This window comes from Perissodus microlepis, chromosome 8 (assembly GCF_051167445.1).
Source record: "Perissodus microlepis isolate ML-2025 ecotype Zambia chromosome 8, ASM5116744v1, whole genome shotgun sequence".
Classification (NCBI taxonomy): domain Eukaryota; kingdom Metazoa; phylum Chordata; class Actinopteri; order Cichliformes; family Cichlidae; genus Perissodus; species Perissodus microlepis.
In genome coordinates, this window is record NC_140468.1 from 5,669,202 (window position 1) to 5,690,034 (window position 20,833).

Here is a 20,833-nt window from a genome sequence, read left to right on the forward strand (position 1 = left end):
TTATTGCTTGCTGAGCATGAGGAGCATACTAATAGGTCTGCTATTTGAACCAGAAAAGCAAACTTTATAAAAACATTTTTAGTTAAGGGTATCATTTAGACAACTTCCTGAACTCGGGGAAAAATTCCACGGCGTAAACATCTTTTCTTTTTCTTTTTACTTTTCCTAAATGGCTTAACTTAAGATTGGCATGCTAATGGCTCAGGCTGCAGCATATTTCTGTTCAATATGAGTAAACACGTCCAAAGTTTCAGTCAACAGCATTAAAAACAAAGTATTTTCTTTGTTATCCTTCACTAGCTACTCAGAGGAGCTCCAGATTCCCTTTTACGCTCGCTTCACATCCAGAAGGACCCAAAAGCATACAATTTCATCAAAGTTGGAGGCCAGCTTAAGGTAATCTAGGCAATTTATATACATTGCAATTCACATATGAACTTTGTTGTGGTTTTGTTTTTAAAAAATTAAACTATTAAGATGTGTTTATAGAACTGGCAAAGCATGAAAACCCCTAAAAGAATGTCAGCGTGACAGTAAGTTTGTTTGCACTGGGATAAATACAATCAAGCACACGATTTGCAGATGTGTCTGTCCTGACCATAGTTTATAGGCTTTTTTGAAACAAACCACGCAACTCCCATATTTGAAGCACAAGTGGAAAAAATAATTTCATTGATTAACAATTCAAAGTCACGGTGCATTAAATTCACTGTGGTCTCTTGAGATATGTTTTAATTTAGACTTCTGCTGTGTGTTGCCGTCTTTGCCTGAGCTTAATGAGTAGGAACAAAACCACTTGACAGCAACAAATTGCCTGACGTCATGGAACAAAACACCACCACACAGCCGAGGTGGCGGTTTGTACACAGTTCGCCTCAGCGACTTCTGCTTTTATAGGAAAGCATCTCAGCTAAGAGCTGGTTTGTTATTTAATTAACACGTGATATCCTGACTCGATTGATTAGAAGAGAAAGGAGAAAGCACAAAGACTAAACAGAAAAACATTGTAAACTGTAACATTGTATACTAACATCTGTATTTGTTCCATTGAACCATTAAGGGGGATAAATGTTGAAAAGATGTTACTCAGGCTTTGCTGATTGTTTTCTGTTTCCTTCCAGTTATTTGTTTTGATCCGCTTCCAGCGTCTCTTCTTTTTCTCTCCAGTCTTGCATCAACGATGGTGCTGATTTCAAAGCTGTAGCTGATGCCATGAAAGTGATCGGTTTCACAGGGGATGAGATTCAGACTGTTTACAAGATCCTGGCAACCATCCTGCATCTGGTAATGCCCAGTAATACGACAACTCTGCTTATTTCTTTTGCCAGCTGTGTCCCAGTGTATGTCTGTGAAGGTTCTCAGTCATCCAGGTCATGGAAACTTCTCTTAGAACTGAAGAAGCTTCTTGGATGAGAGGTGAAGCATCTTCAAGAAACTTAAAGAAGTCCACTCGCTTTTCTTTCCAAACTCCTTAGATGTCCCAGAGTACAAACTCTTATTACTTTTATTATTACTATATTACTTGGGATAAATCAGAAGAATTATTAAATGTCCAGCCCCAATACTAAAGCGACCCACCTAATATTGGCCTCTGGGGTTGGTAGGAGGTTGTCTGGGTCCTGCGGATTGTGCTCCATCAGATTGGGATCTGTGGAGTTTTGGAGGATGGGTCAAGACTTGGGGCCTTTATGGTGTTCCTAAATAAAATCTCTAGTGTAGTGGGGTGCATTGTACTGCTGTGGGAGGCCAGTCTAGTCAGGGAGAGGTTCCTTAAGGCTAGATCAGTGTTCAAGTGGGTGGTATGTGAGTTAGACGTGAATACACGGAGCCAAGAATTCCCCTGAAGATTGATAAGGAACGAGACGATGAGTTATTCAGTGCACCTGACAGTGGTTTTGTTGATGTGGCTGATTTGCGCGGGGTGAATGAGAATTTTTATTTATTTTTGTTACTGTATATAGTGTTTGTCGCATAATCAGATCGTATTTACACTTTTAAAATGTTGTTTATGCTTTGTTTTATGATTTTTCTGTCTGTTTATTCAAAGCAAATTCCTGAAAATTATTTCAGTTTAGTGGTCGTTAAAAGACGAGCACCACAACGTTATTAAAGTTTAGTTGCCTTAAGCAGAATATGTTCCTCATTTAAGTTAAATTTCTCATGTAGCGTAGAAGTTTTACTTTAGTATTTCATGCCATAAATACTAAGCCATCGTCTTTGTTCTATATTTTAGGGAAATTTGACATTCGGAGTGGACGGTGATGTGACCCTGATAGAGAACACAAAGCTGGTGTCTGTGATCAGGGAGCTGCTGTCCACCAAGGAGGAAAACGTGGAGAAGGCGTTGCTTTACCGCACGGTAGCCACGGGACGGGATGTCATTGAAAAACAGCACACAACACAAGAGGCCAACTACGGGCGGGACGCGCTAGCCAAGGTTATTGCTGTGAATACTCGATATGTTCACGGTGGCCTGTGGGCCAGCACCTGTAGGGCTGTGATATTTTGCTCAGTGCTTGGTGATATTTCTACTGCTGTTCACACTGATTCACACTTGCATGAGTCACAGTGTTATGACTCGAGACAGAGGCTGGAGACTATGGAGGATGTAATGTATGTGGGCAATTGCAGGACCAGCACTGTGGGTTGTGACTCATATATTTTGACATTTAACTTCTCTAACTGTTAATTGCACACTGGGTGATCTTGTGCCCATGAGCAAGGCACTTGCTCACCAGCAAGCTGCCAAGGAGTCCAAAACAAACAATTCACGCTGCGATTTTGTCGTCCACAGGCCATGTATGAGCGCTTGTTCTGCTGGATTGTGAGTCGCATTAATGACATCATTGAGGTGAGGAACTATGACGCCAAAATCCACGGGAAAAACACTGTCATCGGGGTTCTGGACATCTATGGATTTGAGATTTTCCAGAACAACAGGTCTGTATAAGAAAGAATAATTAAATAAAATATTTTAAAAAAGGAACATTTCCAATACATTTGTCTTTGTATCTTGTTGTAAAACACATTGCATTTAATGTTACTATTCTTTATGCTGCAGCTTTGAACAGTTCTGCATCAACTACTGTAATGAAAAGCTGCAGCAGCTCTTCATCCAGCTGGTGCTAAAGCAGGAACAGGAGGAGTATCAGAGGGAAGGCATCCCCTGGAAACACGTAAGAAGAAAATACTCTAACTTTTCAGTGATCATTAACATGTTTTATCAAGTAGTTTTCATTTAAGATCCTTTCATACATCATCATATGGTATTTAATTTCCCTGCTTGTATATTTTCGTTTCATCATGGTTACTTTTACTCCTTTGTTTCCTTTATTAGATTGATTACTTCAATAACCAGATCATTGTTGACCTGGTGGAACAGCAGCATAAGGGCATCTTTGCTGTGCTGGATGAAGCCTGTATGAATGTGGGCAAAGTCACTGATGAGGTTTTTCTGCAAGGACTCAATACGAAGCTGGCCAAGCATGCCCACTACACCAGCCGCAAGGTAGGGAAAATGAAGTGCGCGCTGTGCTGTTTCTATCTTCTTCTTTTTTGAACTCAGCAGCGATACGCAGCAGCTTCTTCTCCTTTAAATGGGTCAGAAGTCTGATTGCTGTCTGGCTTTCAGTAACCCAATTATGTTTTAGACTGTGATTTCAGCAACTTTCTGACATTTTATGGACAAATATTAAACAAAATAGCACATTAATCGATCTAAAAACACAAGATGGCTGTAATCTTCATCTCAATCCAGAGCAATATGTACAGGGAATATTTCTGCAGCACAGTTTAATGAAATATTTTTTTCATAATTTCCTGCTATCCCCTAAAAGTGTCTAGATCCAAAACTAGACGCTTTTCAGCAAACTTTGATGTAAAAAATCAAGGCTGTTTGCTTCTAATGAGGCATTGTGTGGTTATAGTAACCTGAGAACAGCAGAGGGCAGATTACACTGTGCAGTAGCGATTAGTGCTTGGGGAAAGAGACTGAACATGATCCCGTTAGCTTTAATAATCAGCCAGGCTTACAGTGTAATTCACTCTAATGGTCTGTGCAGACCATTAGACTAAACATAAGCCAATTTAATTTGCAAACATCCTTTGCTTTCTCCGGGAGATCAGATGGCTTACAATGAGGTTAAGGTGACTTGCCGTCATAGATCTGGTTTGCATGTATGTAGCTTTTTCTAGTGCTGTTTAACATGTAAAAGGTTGTCTGGAGCAGCTGATGATTAGTGTTCAAATCCAGGAGGTGTTTTTATTTTTAGGGTTGCAGTTTTCTGTGTGGACACAAGGGAGCATCAGCTGTCAGTGAAAGAGCTTCTTGGAGTCTGACTCAACACTTTGCACAAGTGATGTCACTGGCAGCCAATGAGAGTTTGTGGAGCTGGTGCTTTGCTGTGTTGGTATAAGTAGTGGCGAATGCGTATTTACAAATGCATGACGGGAGCCATGCAGAGAAAAAGAGAGGAAGAAAAGGAGAGAGGAGGGAGAGGGTGATACAGTGAAAATGAATGATGACAGGTGGTAGGTAAACATCTCTGTATATTTCTGGGCAGCGTACTGTGGATCAAAATACTTAAAGCAACAGGCTACAAAGTAAGTCACTGTGTCAAAACTGTTGAAAGGCTGCATAGTCCCATGTGATGTGAAGAAAGAATAGTGAACGGTAGGCAGTGAACCCTGCAGTTGCTGTTATAGTTCAAAGTGAATGAAGTGCACTGTGACATAGAAACTGTGAATAAAGCCAGGATGAGTCAAGATCAGGTAAAGATTGTACTGTGGGGTGTATTCCTCTTACCCTCTTATCTTCTTGGAGTCAGTATTCCCCTCGCCATCACTCTTCTGCTACACTCTGACCTCCTCCTCCTGCTGGTAGCAGACTTCTGACTTTGAAAGGCATGTGAAGTGGTGGGTTTGAATGTAAAGTGATCCAGCTGCTACTTCCTGGAACCAATATTGGCATGAATAAATATTATCCAGAGACTTTCCTCCTGCAGTGTCTGGACTACTGTACAATGTGGAGGCTGTTAATGTTGCCAGGCAGTATTGCCATAATGAGTGAATTGTAGGGGCCTTTAGTCGATCTCTGGGGCATTTTGGGGGGGAATAAACGGTGTGTATTACCATTTAGATGAACATTTTTTCAAAAGTTAATTTGTCCAGACCCCACAAGAGTTGAGCTTTCCAAGTAACATTGAATGTAGAGAAGATGATCTTTGAATGATCTGAAACAAAAAAACAGCAGTTAAATCAAATGTGCTGCTTATTGCAAGAGCATGAAAGTGGATGAACTGAAGTGTAGCGAGTGTCTTCTCCTTTTTACCTCTTAGCTGTAAAAGGCTGATGGGGTATTGTGGCAGCGTGAACGCGGTAACTCGAGAACGAGGCAACATAGATTTTGAAATTCATACTGTAGGTGTACCTACAAAAAATCTCAGAGAAGTTCAAATCTCACTCACCTTGACCTCAAGATCAGAGGTCATGTTGTTTGGAAATCTTGTGAATGCAATAACTTGAAAACAAAACAATGTGGTATTTTCAAATTGATACCATAGCTATATGTACTGGGAGGCTGAGAGGTAACACCAGCAGCCGCCAGTATTTTTAACATATATAAGTAAAAACACTGCTGTTATATACACCCCTTCACAATCTAATAGTAAGCAGCACCCTCAAGTGTATTTCTACAGCTTTTCAGCTGTCCTCAGTTAAAGTTCGATGTACCCTATAGCAGCGGTCCCCAACCTTTTTTGCGCCACAGACCGGTTTATGCCCGACAATATTTTCACGGACCGGCCTTTAAGGTGTTGCGGATAAATACAACAAAATAAAACTAGTACCGGTACCGAAAAAAATAAGATTTGTTCATAACACACGTGAAAAGACCCAGGAAAACCAAGTTAACGGTAAAAACGATAACAAAATAACGCTGAAAACCGATAAGAACCCTGAAAACCATACATTTCACACCTGAGCCTCAACTCTCGTGGCCCGGTACCAAATGACTCACGGACCGGTACCGGTCCGAGGCCCGGGGGTTGGGGACCGCTGCCCTATAGAAAAATAGCAAAAGAACATCAATAATGACATGGAAATAAGTGTACAAGTGCTTTTTGTTTATAACATATTTAAAGCTTCAAGTCTGTCTGATCCAGTCTGTGGTCATACTGTATATATTTTTAGTTTTTTTGCCTGGGGGCTCGCAGTGCTTTCCCCAGTACTGAATGAAACCGCAGCAAAGAGACAGACAGGACATCTCACTGCATTCAGTCTTATTTGCTTTTTGTGACAGCCAGGTAAAGTTTTTGATCTAAAAGAAGGAGAAAGCTACATGCATGATATGTGCAGAATGTAGCTTTTTTTTTTTTTAATCGGTTATTCCTCACTTTTTAGAATTGTTCACAAATTATGTACGTCTTGCAGACCTGTGTTCTTATTGAGTCTATGTTTTATGTCAATGTAGTACTGAAACTACAATAGGAGGCTTGGAAAAGGAAAACATGCACATCAAGAGAAAATGCCACTTTGCCATATGAAGGATGAAAAATGCAGATCATCATTCTGGTGTTGGCCTGATGTGTCCTGTTCTGAATGTCTGTACAGGTTCTCAGTCATCCAGGTCATCGTAGTCTAAGGAGCTTGGACGCTCCAGATGCTTTTCTTTCCAAGCTCCTTAGACACAAGTTCTGAATGTTTTTCTCTGTTATTTGTTTATTTATGCAGTGCAGACATCAGAGTAATGTTGCATGAACCTGATCTTTATTTCTTCTTTCAGTACACAAGAATTTTATAACTGTTACACTGAATGTTTGTCCTATTTGGCCACTCTATGGATTATTTAAATAACGTAGACTGTGTTAGAGTCTAGGGTTGCCACCGTCATCATGCCTAGGCATCTTTATTTATATTGCACTGTTAGTATTAAATTATTTTTTTATAACTATTCTATTTATGGAAGTGTTTTTCGGTGTTTGAGAAATGTAAAATGGATTTATGGCTTTGTATAGATATGCTTTTTTGTTTTGTTTATTAGCCAAAGCTTTATCTTATGTTTAGAACGCACTCTACTTGCCTCAATAGATCTGTGTTACTGAAAATCAGTAGATTAAAAACAAATAGAGATAGATATTATTTACTGCATGTCAAGTCATTTTAGAGTTCCTCTTTAAAATGATGACACCCAGTGACCTTGAAGTGAAGTTTTAATTGAAGTGGAGGCTTCATGTCTAGTTTGGTACTGACTGATGTTGGAGCTGGTGGATGGCTGGCTACGTACACTTAAACCTAAAGTGTTAAATACCTGTATTATTGAAAAAACGCTGACAAATTTGCTCACAGTTTTTAGCTCACGTGTTGTCTGGGCAGTTAAGGAGCTGTGATATGCAAACTGCTGTACATTTTACTCCACACATGGAGTGTCACATGACAAGCCCACAGTTGTTTTTCTGGAAACTCTTATAAAGTAAAAAAAAACCCCAAAAACTAACCCATGAGAATTTCGTTAGTATGTCTGTGTTATCCGTCAGGTACGGAATGGATTTGGAATTTCTTGGTCAAAAAACAGGAAACATTTTAGAAGTTAAATAGTGTTGTCATTGCTGACACAGGGCCACTGAAAAAAACAGAGCCAGCAAGAGAGAAACTGTATATTACTGTGACCTCAAAACAGACACCCTAACCTACATTCATATGCAAATTAGTTCTTGGGAAAGTTTTAAAATGTTCAAGGCTTTGAGCACTCAAGGAGACCACGAGCTCTGCAGCCTTGAAAGACTAACAGAAGCACTCTCACCTCATAGCTCAGAGCTCCTCAAGTTGGCAGGATGAAAGTGTGAAGATGTAGGGAGACCGAGAGAAGAGGAAAGGGAAAGTGAGGTGCAATGTGAGAGACTGGGAGTTGTTATGTGAGGGGAAGTGAGATGTGCACATTCCGCGAGAGAAATGAAAGGGGTGAGGCACAGTTTTATGAAAACAAGAGCTAGGTATTATTGTATTCTTTCCCTCTCCCATCAAAATAGATTCCCTGAGCGCATAGATGTTTCCAACAAAGTAATAACACTAGATAACCTACCCATCGATAAAAGACAAGGAAAATCAGACATCTGAGTAACAAAAGAACCAGATAATTATCAAAATGGCTTAAAGGTTGTGCAAAAGAGAGAGAACATTGCTTTCAACCAAGCTGCAGCTTCCAGAGTTGAAAAATGAAACCAGCACCAAGACTGCAGTTCCTTTAATGATATTCAATATAATCATCTGATATGTAATGTGACAGGCAGTAAAGCCTGTTGCTAGCCTTAGCCGATCGTTTAGGGTGGAGCCCTAAATGATCTAAATATGGTACCTCTAAATGAACCGAAGGTCCAGACGGTGATGGCCAGTGTGCTGCAGTCAAGGCTTCAAAGCCAGAATTCACAAATCAATGAACAACACCTCATTGGCTAAGTATGTCTGTGATCTTTATAGTTATTTGGTGGCTTGAGAAAAAACTCAAGAATAATATTTGTGAGTAGTTACCGGATGTGTAAAAATAAGCGATTGTGTTTGCCTCTATTCAAAATGAAGATGTCATCTGTTGCTTTATAAAGAAAAGCCAGGTCCAAGGTCAACTGAGCAACTCTGTTTTCCATGCGAAGGATATGAATGTATTTGTGTGTTATATAACTGCAACACCACAAGGGATTTGAACTTATTTAAACTGCACTCATCATGCAGTTAAAGTGTGGGCTTTCAGCTTTAATTCAAGGCCATGTTCAAAAGTAAGTAAACCTACATACAGTAATTTTGAGTTTAAGCTTATTTGTATTACTTTAAACGCTGAAGCTTTGCTATCAATGAACCCACAGACATCAGCAGATGCTGGATTTCGTTCCACTGAGATGTGTTGTCAGGCATTGCTTAGTGCTGCTTGTGTGTGGTTGTTTGGGCATTAAGTGTTGTCTTCAGTAGGTGAAAGGCATGCTCAACTGGGCTGAGGTCAGAAGAGTGAGCCATTTGAGAACCATTTAGTTGGCTTTAGCAGCTCTAAGCTCTCTTTTCTGGTCTGTTTTTGATACGACTATGAAAGCTCAGACCTATCAATTTAGCATTTCTCAGTATAGACAGTATAGATATTTATTTTGGGTCATGTCATCAATAAACACCAGTGATGCAGCTTCATTTCCAACTATACATACCTGCATTATGCATAAAGATGCTTTAGTTATTCAGGTTACTGACAGACAAAATAACAGAAAGACTTGTAGGTATAATTCATTAGAATTACTTCATAATAAGATAAGATAAGATAAGATAAAACTTTATTAATCCCTCGGGTGGGTTCCTCTGGGAAATTCGGTTCCAAATAAGCACAGCACCGACAGAAGTTATAGAGTTACAGAATATTATATATATATATATATATATATATATATATATATATATATATATATATATACATACACACACATATATAAATACAAAGACATATATAGATAAAAATATACAAAGGGGATAAATAGAATAAATAGGAATAAAATAAAAATAAAAATACAAGTGGATTGCACATTTCAAGTATGGAGTCTATTGCACCGTTGACTATTAACAAAAAGTATTGCACAAAGGTAATTGCACAGTGAGGTGAAGAGGCACTACAGCTTAGTTGTTCCCCCCTCCTTTGTCCTCCTGTTTCTCCTCCCTCTCCCCTCCAGAGAGGAGTTAAACAGTCTGATGGCGTGTGGGACAAAGGAGTTTTTAAGTCTGTTGGTTCTTGTCTTGGGGAGAAGCAACCTGTCACTGAACAGGCTCTTCTGGTTGTTTATGGCCGTGTGCAGAGGATGCCCAGCATTGTCCATAATGTCCAGCAGTTTCTTTAGTGTCCTTTTCTCTGCCACTGTCACCAGAGTGTCCAGCTTCATGCCGACCACAGAGCCAGCCTTCCTGATCAGTTTTTCCAGCCTGGATGAGTTCTTCTTAATGATCCTAAATAACAAAAGCACTATAGTGTAAAATTAAATAAAGCAGTTTGAACTAATGCATCATGAAGGAAGGTTCATTGATATAAAAATCCATTACCTTTCACTGGTTATTTTACTAATAAACTGCTTGCTGAGTGTATACGAAATGTAAACCATTTCTGCTTCAGTGTGCAGTAGTCGCATGAGAGCCTCAAAAGCTGATGAGATGGAAATGAGACATGGAGAGCAAGAGATTGAGTCGGAGATCAATTCCAGGAAATGTTCACGTAACACGATCTACCGTAATGTTCTCACTCTGCTTCCAGGACTGAATGATGCTACGCTGTCGTCTGACTTCAGCTCACAAAATGTGACGCACAAATACGTACGCTCTGCAGTGTTTGTTCATTCGCTACATACTACATGTGGACATTAAATTTGGCACGCCGTTGTCAAAGTAAGAAGAGAGAGCATTCCTAAACCGTTCTTTCAGGTCTCCATATGTCATGTTGCGTTGGAGTCTGCTGATCTGAATTTCTTTTCATTTGCTTCCAGGCTTCTCAGCCTTGTTATGAATTAATCAGGCAGTTTTGATGCATGGGAGCTGCGGGCTTGTTTACAGAGAGTTCTCACCTAAAGGGAAGTGCTTGAATCTGATGCGAGTGATACATCAGTCAGATTTTTGCTTTTGGCGCCATAAAATCCAGCTGTCTCCAGTTTTTGTATCAGCCAGTGTGTGCTCGACTCAACACTTTAATCACACTGAAATCTAACTGGTTTCATAAATGTAATGACTCATTGCTAACAAACTGTGTAGTTTGACTGTGTCTACACGCCTCGTCGCCTTTTTACTTGATTTTTTGTCTTCTTGCACCACAAACACTGAAATGTGAAAGCCTTATTGTTTAAATATTTATTTTCTATTTTAGTCTGCACGGTATGTTTGTAGGCTCACAGTTACACAACAATTTAAACACTTGCTGTAAAGTTGTAGACAGTGATTGGCCTTTTCAGTTTTTACTGCAAGTTATTGGGTATGACCCTGATTACAAAGCGGAAAACCACAAACAGTAGAGATTTTAAAAGTATAGACCAGCTATTGAATTAGATGTCAAATCTGCAGTAGCTTATTGTGTGTTATGTCTCAGTGTTTACCACTGATTTGAATATTGTTTGTAAGGGCGTTGTATCCGGGCTTGCGTGTGTATAACCTTAACATTTTTGCTAACAATTGGGTGGATGGATTATCTTTATAAGTTTCTTCCCTCGTAACACAGATATTTTATTTGGCCGTAACATTTTAAATAAATAACTTCTATAGTCAGCTGCCACTCCAGTAAGTCTCTCTTAGTGGGACTCCTGACTTCATTGTCTTGGACTGGATCTGCAGATGATTGCTGCTGATGAGCTCAGCTTAGCAGCACACAAACATGCTGGAGGTTCTAATTAGACCCTGCAGCCCGCAGCAGATTTTAAGAGAAGAACAAGGACTGCTCTTACTAGCTGCAGCCAAACCAGCGGGATTAGAAATTGCCTGAACATCCTTTCAGAAAAAACAGCTGATTGACTTCAAGACCACCAAAAAAAAGTGGGCTTGCAGGTAAACCATTATTGGTTGGTCAGTTATTGCTCTTTAGTAGATGTCCAAATATAGATTCAAATCCAGTGCTTCCTTTACTATAGTTTATTTTGTGTCTATCTCATGTACATATACACCATTCTGCAAATACACACTGAAATGCACCAAAGGCAGTAAGAGTTAGACTTCCATAATGCACTAGTGGGTTTGCTGGCAGTATTTTCATCAGTGTCTCTTCTCTCGTTGCTTTCTATGTCCCGGCTGAAGTTTTACTGTTTTGGTTCAGTTTTACTGCTCAGGCAGCTGTTTTTGTAGTTTAATGTGTGCTACTACCCAACCATTTACAAGCACACAGAGTTAGTTGTTCAACATAGAGCAGAATTTGATAGCTAAAGATCCAGAGATTCCCCTCAGGAGAAGACCTGAAAGGAGAGCAAATACCTCGTTTGCTCCGTATCTGCTGGATTTTTGTCTGATTTTGTTTGTAGCTCCCAAGTGGCAAGAAAAAAAAATCTGGTATTGCAGGTGTGATTTTGGCTGCTGAAAACAGACATTTTAGAGAAGTCTTAAAGTATTATTGTTATACTGGATTATTAAATAGAATAACATCAGCTTCATTTTCTAATCTATAATTTGCTAAAGCAATCACATGTTTGGTAGCATTTTGCAGTAAAATATCAGTTTTTCTGTTTTTTATTAGCTTTTAAATCTTTCGTTGTTTCACTTTATATATTTCAATTTTCTCCCATCTGCTTTCACTGTTTTCTGTTTTTTACCTTTCACATAGATCACAGCATCGCAGCATGTGGCATGCTATGGCGCGGCATACTAATGGGATGTACATGAGTATATGCTTGTGTATGTGTGTCCTCTGCCTTCTGCTACATGTGTGAGTGCACATGGTGTACTAAGTGGTAAAGCTTTTATGGGCCATGTGTTGGTGATGCTAATCACTGAGATGCTGGTCATTAGTCCCAGGGATGCACAAGGTCAGCTGTAGCAGTCAGGATGGACACAGGCAGCTAACTGATGCCTCTGAGAGGAGAATCGGTGGGGTAAAGCGGTTCAGCACCAGGACAGTCTGATGGTTGTTTCAGGGTTTGTACTCTGTCTGTTGGTGTCTGGATTAGCATGTAGTTTGATATGCTGGGTTTTAATGTCCTGACAGCTGCCACTCAGTGCACTGTGCATGAAACGTAAAATCCATTTCCTCATCTGCCACCTGCATTGTTGACTGCGGTGCCTAGTGTGAGTTCTTGACAGGCTTGGAGATAGTCAGATGCTTCTCATTGGGAGGTCTGGCTTGTGCCATCATAGATGGCTCTCCAGTCCAGAGGCTAGAGAGCAGGAGGGCACAGGTGGCAAACAGGACTGCAGGAAAAGTGATTGCAGGAGGTGATGGAAGGCGAAAAGCTGGCAGAAAGCGGGGCATTTCACATTAAGGTGGAGGTCACTTTTATTGACAGTTTAACAATAAAATCTGTTCAAAAAGGTTTGGTTTGCCAGAATGAGATCCACTGAACTCGTCTGTATAGAAACATGGCCGATGTGTCTAATGTAACAGCCAATGTCAAAACCAGTAGCCATGTTTCTGACATTTAATATTGGCTGTTACATTAAACAATAGTTGGACCTTAACTGCTTTAGTTATTGGACTAATGACAAGATGATCAACATTAACTTTGTATTTTAGGGTAAATGTAATTTTTGTACTTCAATTGAATCATTTTTAAGTAAAATTTTAAACATTTAACCTCCTAGGACCTGGCGTCCACATATGTGGACTTCACATTTTGGGTTATTTAGACCAAAATACTCAATTTTGCCCTACAAGGGCCTGATATCCACTTACGAGGACATTATACTGCTACTGTTCTATGGAAATTTTAAATGAATATCCTCATATGTGGCTCTTATTTTTCTTAGAAACAAAAATTAGGTAAAAAAAAAAAAATCTGGTAATTCTTTGTTTCTACATTCATCGGGTCCCAATCAGCCCAAATATCAAAGAGAAATTAAAAATGCATGCCGTGGAAGAGTTTGGGTCTCAGGAGGTTAAAGAAAATTCATACCACAGTGCAGACATGTAGTGTAGTTTATAGTATTGATGGTACATGTCTTTTTTTTTCTCAGATTGGTCATCCAGATTGTCCCAGAAACGATGTGGGCTTCATAGATAATTGGCAAACCTTCTGGAGGAAACCTGGTCTTGTTAGGAGAGACGGCATCCATCCCACTTTGGATGGAGCAGCTCTCATTTCTAGAAATATGGACAAATTTATTAAACCCCCCAAAATATGACTATCCAGAGTTGGGACCAGGAAGCAGAGTTGCAGTCTTACACGCCTCTCTGCAGCTTCTCTCCTCCTGCTACCCCCCCAAAAACCCATCTCCATAGAGACTGTGTCAGCTTCCAAAAAGACAAAAAACAAACTAAAAACCAGCAACAAACAACTTAAACATAAACAATCAAAAAGAAAGAACAATACAGTATCCACATCTGAACCAAAGAGTAAAACAGTGAAATGTGGATTATTAAATATTAGGTCTCTCTCCTCCAAGTCTCTGTTAGTACATGACTTGATAATTGATCAACAAATTGATTTACTCTGCCTTACAGAAACCTGGTTGCAGCAGGATGATTATGTTAGTTTAAATGAATCAACACCCCCGAGTCATTCTAACTACCAGAAACCTCGAAGCACAGGCTGAGGGGGCGGTGTGGCAGCAATTTTTCACACCAGCCTATTAATTAATGAAAGACCAAGACAGACTTTTAATTCATTTGAAAGCCTGATGCTTAACATTGTCCACCCCAGCTGTGAAACTCAGAAACCAGTCTTACTTGTTATCATCTATCGTCCACCTGGGCCTTACACAGAGTTTCTGTCTGATTTCTCAGACTTTATATCTAATTTAGTTCTGAGCTCAAATAAAATAATTATTGTGGGTGATTTTAACATCCATGTAGATGCTAAAAATGACAGCCTCAACATGGCATTTAGTCTGTTATTAGACTCAATTGGCTTCTCTCAAAATGTAAAAGAACCCACCCACCACTTTAATCACACTCTAGATCTTGTTTTAACATATGGCATAGAAACTGAACATTTAACAGTGTTTCCTGAAAACCCTCTCCTGTCTGATCATTTCCTGATAACATTTACATTTACAATAATTGATTACACAGCGGTGGAGAGTAGATTTTATCAAAGTAGATGTCTTTCTGAAAGCGCTGTAACTAAGTTTAAGAATATAATCCACCCACTGTTATCATCTTCAATGCCCTGTACCAACACAGAGCAGAGCAGCTATCTGAACGCTACCCCAACAGAGGTTGATTATCTTGTTAATAATTTCACCTCCTCACTACGTACGACTCTGGATACTGCAGCTCCAGTGAAAACTAAGGTCTCTAATCAGAAGTACCTGACTCCGTGGTATAATTCTCAAACACGTACCCTAAAGCAGATGACTCGTAATCTGGAGAGGAAATGGCGTGTCACAAATTTAGAGGATCATCATTTAGCCTGGAGAAATAGTTTGCTGCTTTATAAGAAAGCCCTCCGCAAAGCCAGAACATCTTACTATTCATCACTGATTGAAGAAAATAAGAACAACCCCAGGTTTCTCTTCAGCACTGTAGCCAGGCTGACAAACAGTCAGAGCTCTGTTGAGCCAACCATCCCTTTAACGTTAACTAGTAATGACTTCATGAACTTCTTCACAAATAAAATTTTTATCATTAGAGAAAAAATTACCAGTAATCATCCCACAGATGTAATATTATCTACAGCTACTCTTAGTACCATTGATGTTAAGTTAGACTCTTTTTCTCCAATTGATCTTTCTGAGTTAACTTCAATAATTACTTCCTCCAAACCATCAACGTGTCTTTTAGACCCCATTCCTACAAAACTGCTCAAAGAAGTCCTGCCATTGATTAATTCTTCGATCTTAAATATGATCAACCTATCTCTAATGGTCGGCTATGTACCACAGGCCTTCAAGCTGGCTGTGGTTAAACCTTTACTCAAAAAGCATCTCTAGACCCAGCAGTCTTAGCTAATTATAGGCCAATCTCCAACCTTCCTTTCATATCAAAAATCCTTGAAAGAGTAGTTGTCAAACAGCTAACAGATCATCTGCAGAGGAATGGTTTATTTGAAGAGTTTCAGTCAGGTTTCAGAGCTCATCACAGCACAGAAACAGCTTTAGTGAAGGTTACAAATGATCTTCTTATGGCCTCTGACAGTGGACTCATCTCTGTGCTTGTCCTGCTAGACCTCAGTGCAGCGTTCGATACTGTCGACCATAATATCCTATTAGAGCGATTAGAACATGCTGTAGGTATTACAGGTACTGCACTGCAGTGGTTTGTATCATATCTATCTAATAGACTCCAATTTGTGCATGTAAATGGAGAGTCCTCTTCACACACTGAGGTTAATTATGGAGTTCCACAGGGTTCAGTGCTAGGACCAATTCTGTTTACATTATACATGCTTCCCTTAGGCAGCATCATTAGAAGACATAGCATACATTTTCACTGCTATGCAGATGACACCCAGCTCTATCTGTCCATGAAGCCAGATAACACACACCAATTAGTTAAACTGCAGGAATGTCTTAAAGACATAAAGACCTGGATGGCCGCTAACTTTCTGCTTCTTAATTCAGATAAAACTGAGGTTATTGTACTCGGCCCTGAAAATCTTAGAAATATGGTATCTAACCAGATTCATACTCTGGATGGCATTACCTTGGCCTCCAGTAACGCTGTGAGGAACCTTGGAGTCATTTTTGACCAGGACATGTCCTTCAACGCACATATTAAACAAATATGTAAGACTGCTTTCTTCCATTTGCGCAACATCTCTAAAATTAGAAATATCCTGTCTCAGAGTGACGCTGAAAAACTAGTTCATGCATTTATTACTTCCAGGCTGGACGACTGTAATTCATTATTATTAGGATGTCCAAAAAACTCACTGAAAAGCCTTCAGCTAATCCAAAATGCTGCAGCAAGAGTACTGACAGGGACTAGAAGGAGAGAGCATATTTCTCCTGTTTTGGCTTCCCTTCATTGGCTTCCTGTTAAATCCAGAATTGAATTCAAAATCCTGCTCCTCACATACAAGGTCTTAAATAATCAGGCCCCATCTTATCTTAATGACCTTGTAGTACCATATCACCCTATTAGAGCACTTCGCTCTCGCTCTGCAGGCCTACTTGTTGTTCCTAGAGTATTTAAAAGTAGAATGGGAGGCAGAGCCTTCAGTTTTCAGGCCCCTCTTCTGTGGAACCAGCTTCCAGTTTGGATTCGGGAGACAGAAACTATCTCTACTTTCAAGATTAGGCTTAAAACTTTCCTTTTTGCTAAAGCATATAGTTAGGGCTGGACCAGGTGACCCTGAATCCTCCCTTAGTTATGCTGCAATAGACGTAGGCTGCCGGGGGATTCCCAAGATGCATTGAGTTTTTCCTTTCCAGTCACCTTTCTCACTCACTATGTATTAATAGACCTCTCTGCATTGAATCATATCTGTTATTAACCTCTGTCTCTCTTCCACAGCATGTCTTTTATCCTGTCTTCCTTCTCTCACCCCAACCGGTCGCAGCAGATGGCCGCCCCTCCCTGAGCCTGGTTCTGCCGGAGGTTTCTTCCTGTTAAAAGGGAGTTTTTCCTTCCCACTGTCGCCAAAGTGCTTGCTCATAGGGGGTCATATGATTGTTGGGTTTTTCTCTGTATCTATGAAGCGCCTTGAGGCGACTTTTGTTGTGATTTGGCGCTATATAAATAAAATTGAATTGAAATTGAATTGAATTGAATTGAATCCTATCATTTTCATAGAAGCAACATATACATTTTTTTAAAAAACAGCAAAAAATTGTACCCCGGGGGTTTCAGACAGCATGGAACGTGCTGTTAAAAATGTTTTTAAAAAGCTACCTATCCTTCTGCTTATCCAATTCAGGGGGAGGCTGTAGCTCATCCCAGCTTTTACAGAACAAGTCACCAGTCTATGACAGAGCTACCACAGAGAGACAGACAACCAGTCACACTTAATTTCATAATTCTGGCTAATTTAGTGCCAGATTTATTGCGCCCACACGCTATTTTGTCCCTTTTAGTAAATCTGGCCCTTAGAATCACCAGTTACCCTTACCCCTGCATCTCATTGGACTGTGGGTGAAAACTGGAGTACTGAGACAGAAACTATTATCTGTGATTCATGAAAACATGCGTACACACAGAAAGGCCCCAGTCAGCCAGGGGTTTCACACCCAGGACCATATCGATGTGAATAAGGTCAGCTGTGTAACGTGAAACATCTACTTTTATCTTCCATTCTGCCTCCGTGCATACTGGCGGTTGGGTGCATACGTTTGGAGGTTTTAATGAAAAACTATTCTCCGAGTGTCTGAACTCTACCAGAGGGATTATCCAAATCGTGTTTCTTGTTTGAGTGGACCTGAGGAGATCTAACAAGTAACTCCTATAGCAGGTCTGCTGAGTTGAAAACCAGTGTCTGTGGAAGCTGTAGCCTCACTCACATTTTCCATTTTTTCTTTTACATTTGTCACCTCTCGCTTTGTTGGTCTTTCCAATTACATATATGTTACCGAAGCCTGATGTATGGCTCTTAGTGCTGCTTCAGTCCTTTATCTTCATGGTCAGGTGTGTTCTGAACATACTGCAGAAGAATGAGTAACCTCTGCTTCAGTTTCTGCTGTCAGCTCTGTCCTGGCTGTTTTCATCTCGTCTTTTCAATTCAATTCAATTCAGTTCAATTTTATTTATATAGCGCCAAATCACAACAAAAGTCGCCTCAAGGCGCTTTTCTCTGCTAATAAATGTTGAAACATGTGACAGCAATAAAAGGAAAAAGTGAAAATGACGTGTGGAAGCTTCTTATCACAGCTTTTTGTCATTTTGACACCAGCTTATGTTACACTGTGTACCTGACGCGCTCGGCCCACAGTTCTTGTCTGTCTCTCGCCTTCTCACCTCAGCTCTCGTTCTGCTTCTTCTCTCTGTATTTAAATCCTCCCATCTCTTGTTGCCTTATCTCTTCTGCCTTCTATCCTTTTATCAAGATGATTTTAATGCTCGTTATTTTGAGGTTAAATGAAATTATATTTTGTTCTGTCGATGTTGTTTCCATTTTCATATTACCCGATCATTCTTTCTTCTTCCTCAGTTTCGTTTTATGTTTTTGGCTGTACCTGAAGTCCTTTTCTGTTTTTAATTAAATGCTTTTGCTGTCGGCAGTAATTTCTGCTAAACATGCATTTCATTTTTAAAGCAGAACAGGGTGAAACGAAGGCCAGAGTGGTCGTGCTTCTTTGTTTCTTTGTGAATATGAAAATTAATTTTAAACGAATTTTTTTTTCTGGCATCGTACATTCAAATTTTAAACTGCAAATCAGATAAAGCAAGCATGGTGACCAGGAACACCTTAGGCTTTGGGAACTCTCTTGTGGTCTTTTCAAATGTTTTGTACTTTTTCTACACTTTCCCACTCTCTGTTCTGCACAGAGGCTGTTCTGCATATTTACATTCATGAGGTGAAGCTGTTCGCCATAATCACTATGTCCTACCACTTAAATTAGCATCACTAGCATTTTTTTTTTTAATTTTACTGAAATAACTGTGAGTTGCTCTGCAGTTATTCTTTTAGTTATTCTTACATTTTTGCCTTGTTCACATTTTAGCAGCTTCTGTCTTTAGATTTCTAAGATTAAAGATGAACCTATGTCATGGTGAGTCATTCATCTGCCCACAATTTACAACAATCACTCCTCCTCTTGATCAAATTTTAGTGAAACTTGCAAACAATGATCATTTAATAGGCCTTCACCCAAACTGTACTCTAGGTCAACACCAAGGTTTATTCTTTCATTTTATCTTTGAATTTTAATGGATCATGAGCTGAATGTGCTACCGCATCACTGACACTCTCATTAAAAATTGTTAACTTTTAAAATATCATTACTGATGGCTTATGTAACCTGATGGGTCATAGACCTTTTTTTTTTTTTTTTTAAATTTGACGATAAAGAAAGTAAAAATAAAGAAAAATATTTAAACTTTCCTTAAAAACACGTGGTTCTTTAAAAAAAAATTGCTCGGCATCCCGAATGAAATTCCATTGTGGATACAAATTTAAGTGACTGTTAAGTTATATATGGGCAGCGTGCATTGAATGTTACATGTGAAACAAACTGAGAACATAACATTCCATTGGCAGGTGAATATTTTGAGTTATATATATTTAAAAAATCAAAAGAATTGGGATTTACAAAAAATATAGATGTTAATAATCACTTTATGTGACAGTGTTTCCTCAGACTGGTCCACCCGTTATGGAGGAAATGGTACATACAGACAGATATATCCATATGTACACTATTATTATAGTAAGATATTTGTGCTTTTTAAATACAACCTTTCAAAAAATACAAGTTGTTAACATAGTGTAGAAAACAATATGAGTAGGTACTGCACAGTACTGGTTAGTACTGTAGATTATATTAGTGCTAATCTCACTGAGAATAAATGCAGCGATTTAAGTTGACCTAATAGTTATGCATCTACCCTTGCTTGTGGCTATTTCTTCTGACATCAAAGTCTCTGTGTTGCCGTTATTTTGACCATTGTTCTTTCTTTTAAGTGGCTTCTTTCTCCGTAGATGCACACGCACGCACACACACACACACACGCATGCACGCAGCACCACAACCAGCACTACAGCAGTCTCAAACTTAATGCTAGGCTGAAACCCAGACACGGAGGAGGTGCTAACAACAGCGCTGCCAAGATTTGTGTCTTGTCTACATGTGTGCATCCTGCTTTTGTGTGTGTGTGTGTGTGTGTGAGATGGAGTGTATCTGATTGGGATGGATGAAGGGAAGTATGGCTTCCCACAGATGCAGGCTGTCTGTCTGATATAGCATCTGTTTGTCTGTCTGTTCTGTGTTTCGGTGTGTGTTTAATGCTAATAACCCCTAAAAAGTGTGTTTGATTTTTCCAAACAGTTTATCTCCTATGCTTGAGAGAAACATGAAGAATTTGCTGTACTTGCTGAATGAACTGAACTTATTTATTGAATTTAGACCATATAATATAATTTATATAGTACATATAGTATAAATAATAAGTAAAATGTATAGTAAAAATGCTTAATCAGCATCCACACTAATAACCAAAAATAAAGATAAATATTTTTATGGGATTTTCAGATATTCCAGGATCATTGGGATTGATCTGATAGAGTAGTCTTTTTTTCAGCCCAGATACGAGAGCAGC

At 39.4% G+C, this 20,833-nt stretch overlaps 1 protein-coding gene across 1 annotated transcript in view; it reads left to right on the top strand.

Annotated features, from left to right (window-relative positions):
- Window positions 1–20,833, top strand: part of myo1d (myosin 1D) — a 122,588-nt gene that overhangs the window by 24,334 nt on the left and 77,421 nt on the right. The window contains exons 6-11 of the mRNA XM_084937172.1: window positions 301–396; window positions 1,168–1,284; window positions 2,234–2,437; window positions 2,795–2,940; window positions 3,062–3,176; window positions 3,338–3,508. Coding sequence (XP_084793298.1) covers window positions 301–396; window positions 1,168–1,284; window positions 2,234–2,437; window positions 2,795–2,940; window positions 3,062–3,176; window positions 3,338–3,508 — 849 coding nt within the window. The remainder of the gene's footprint in view (window positions 1–300; window positions 397–1,167; window positions 1,285–2,233; window positions 2,438–2,794; window positions 2,941–3,061; window positions 3,177–3,337; window positions 3,509–20,833) is intronic.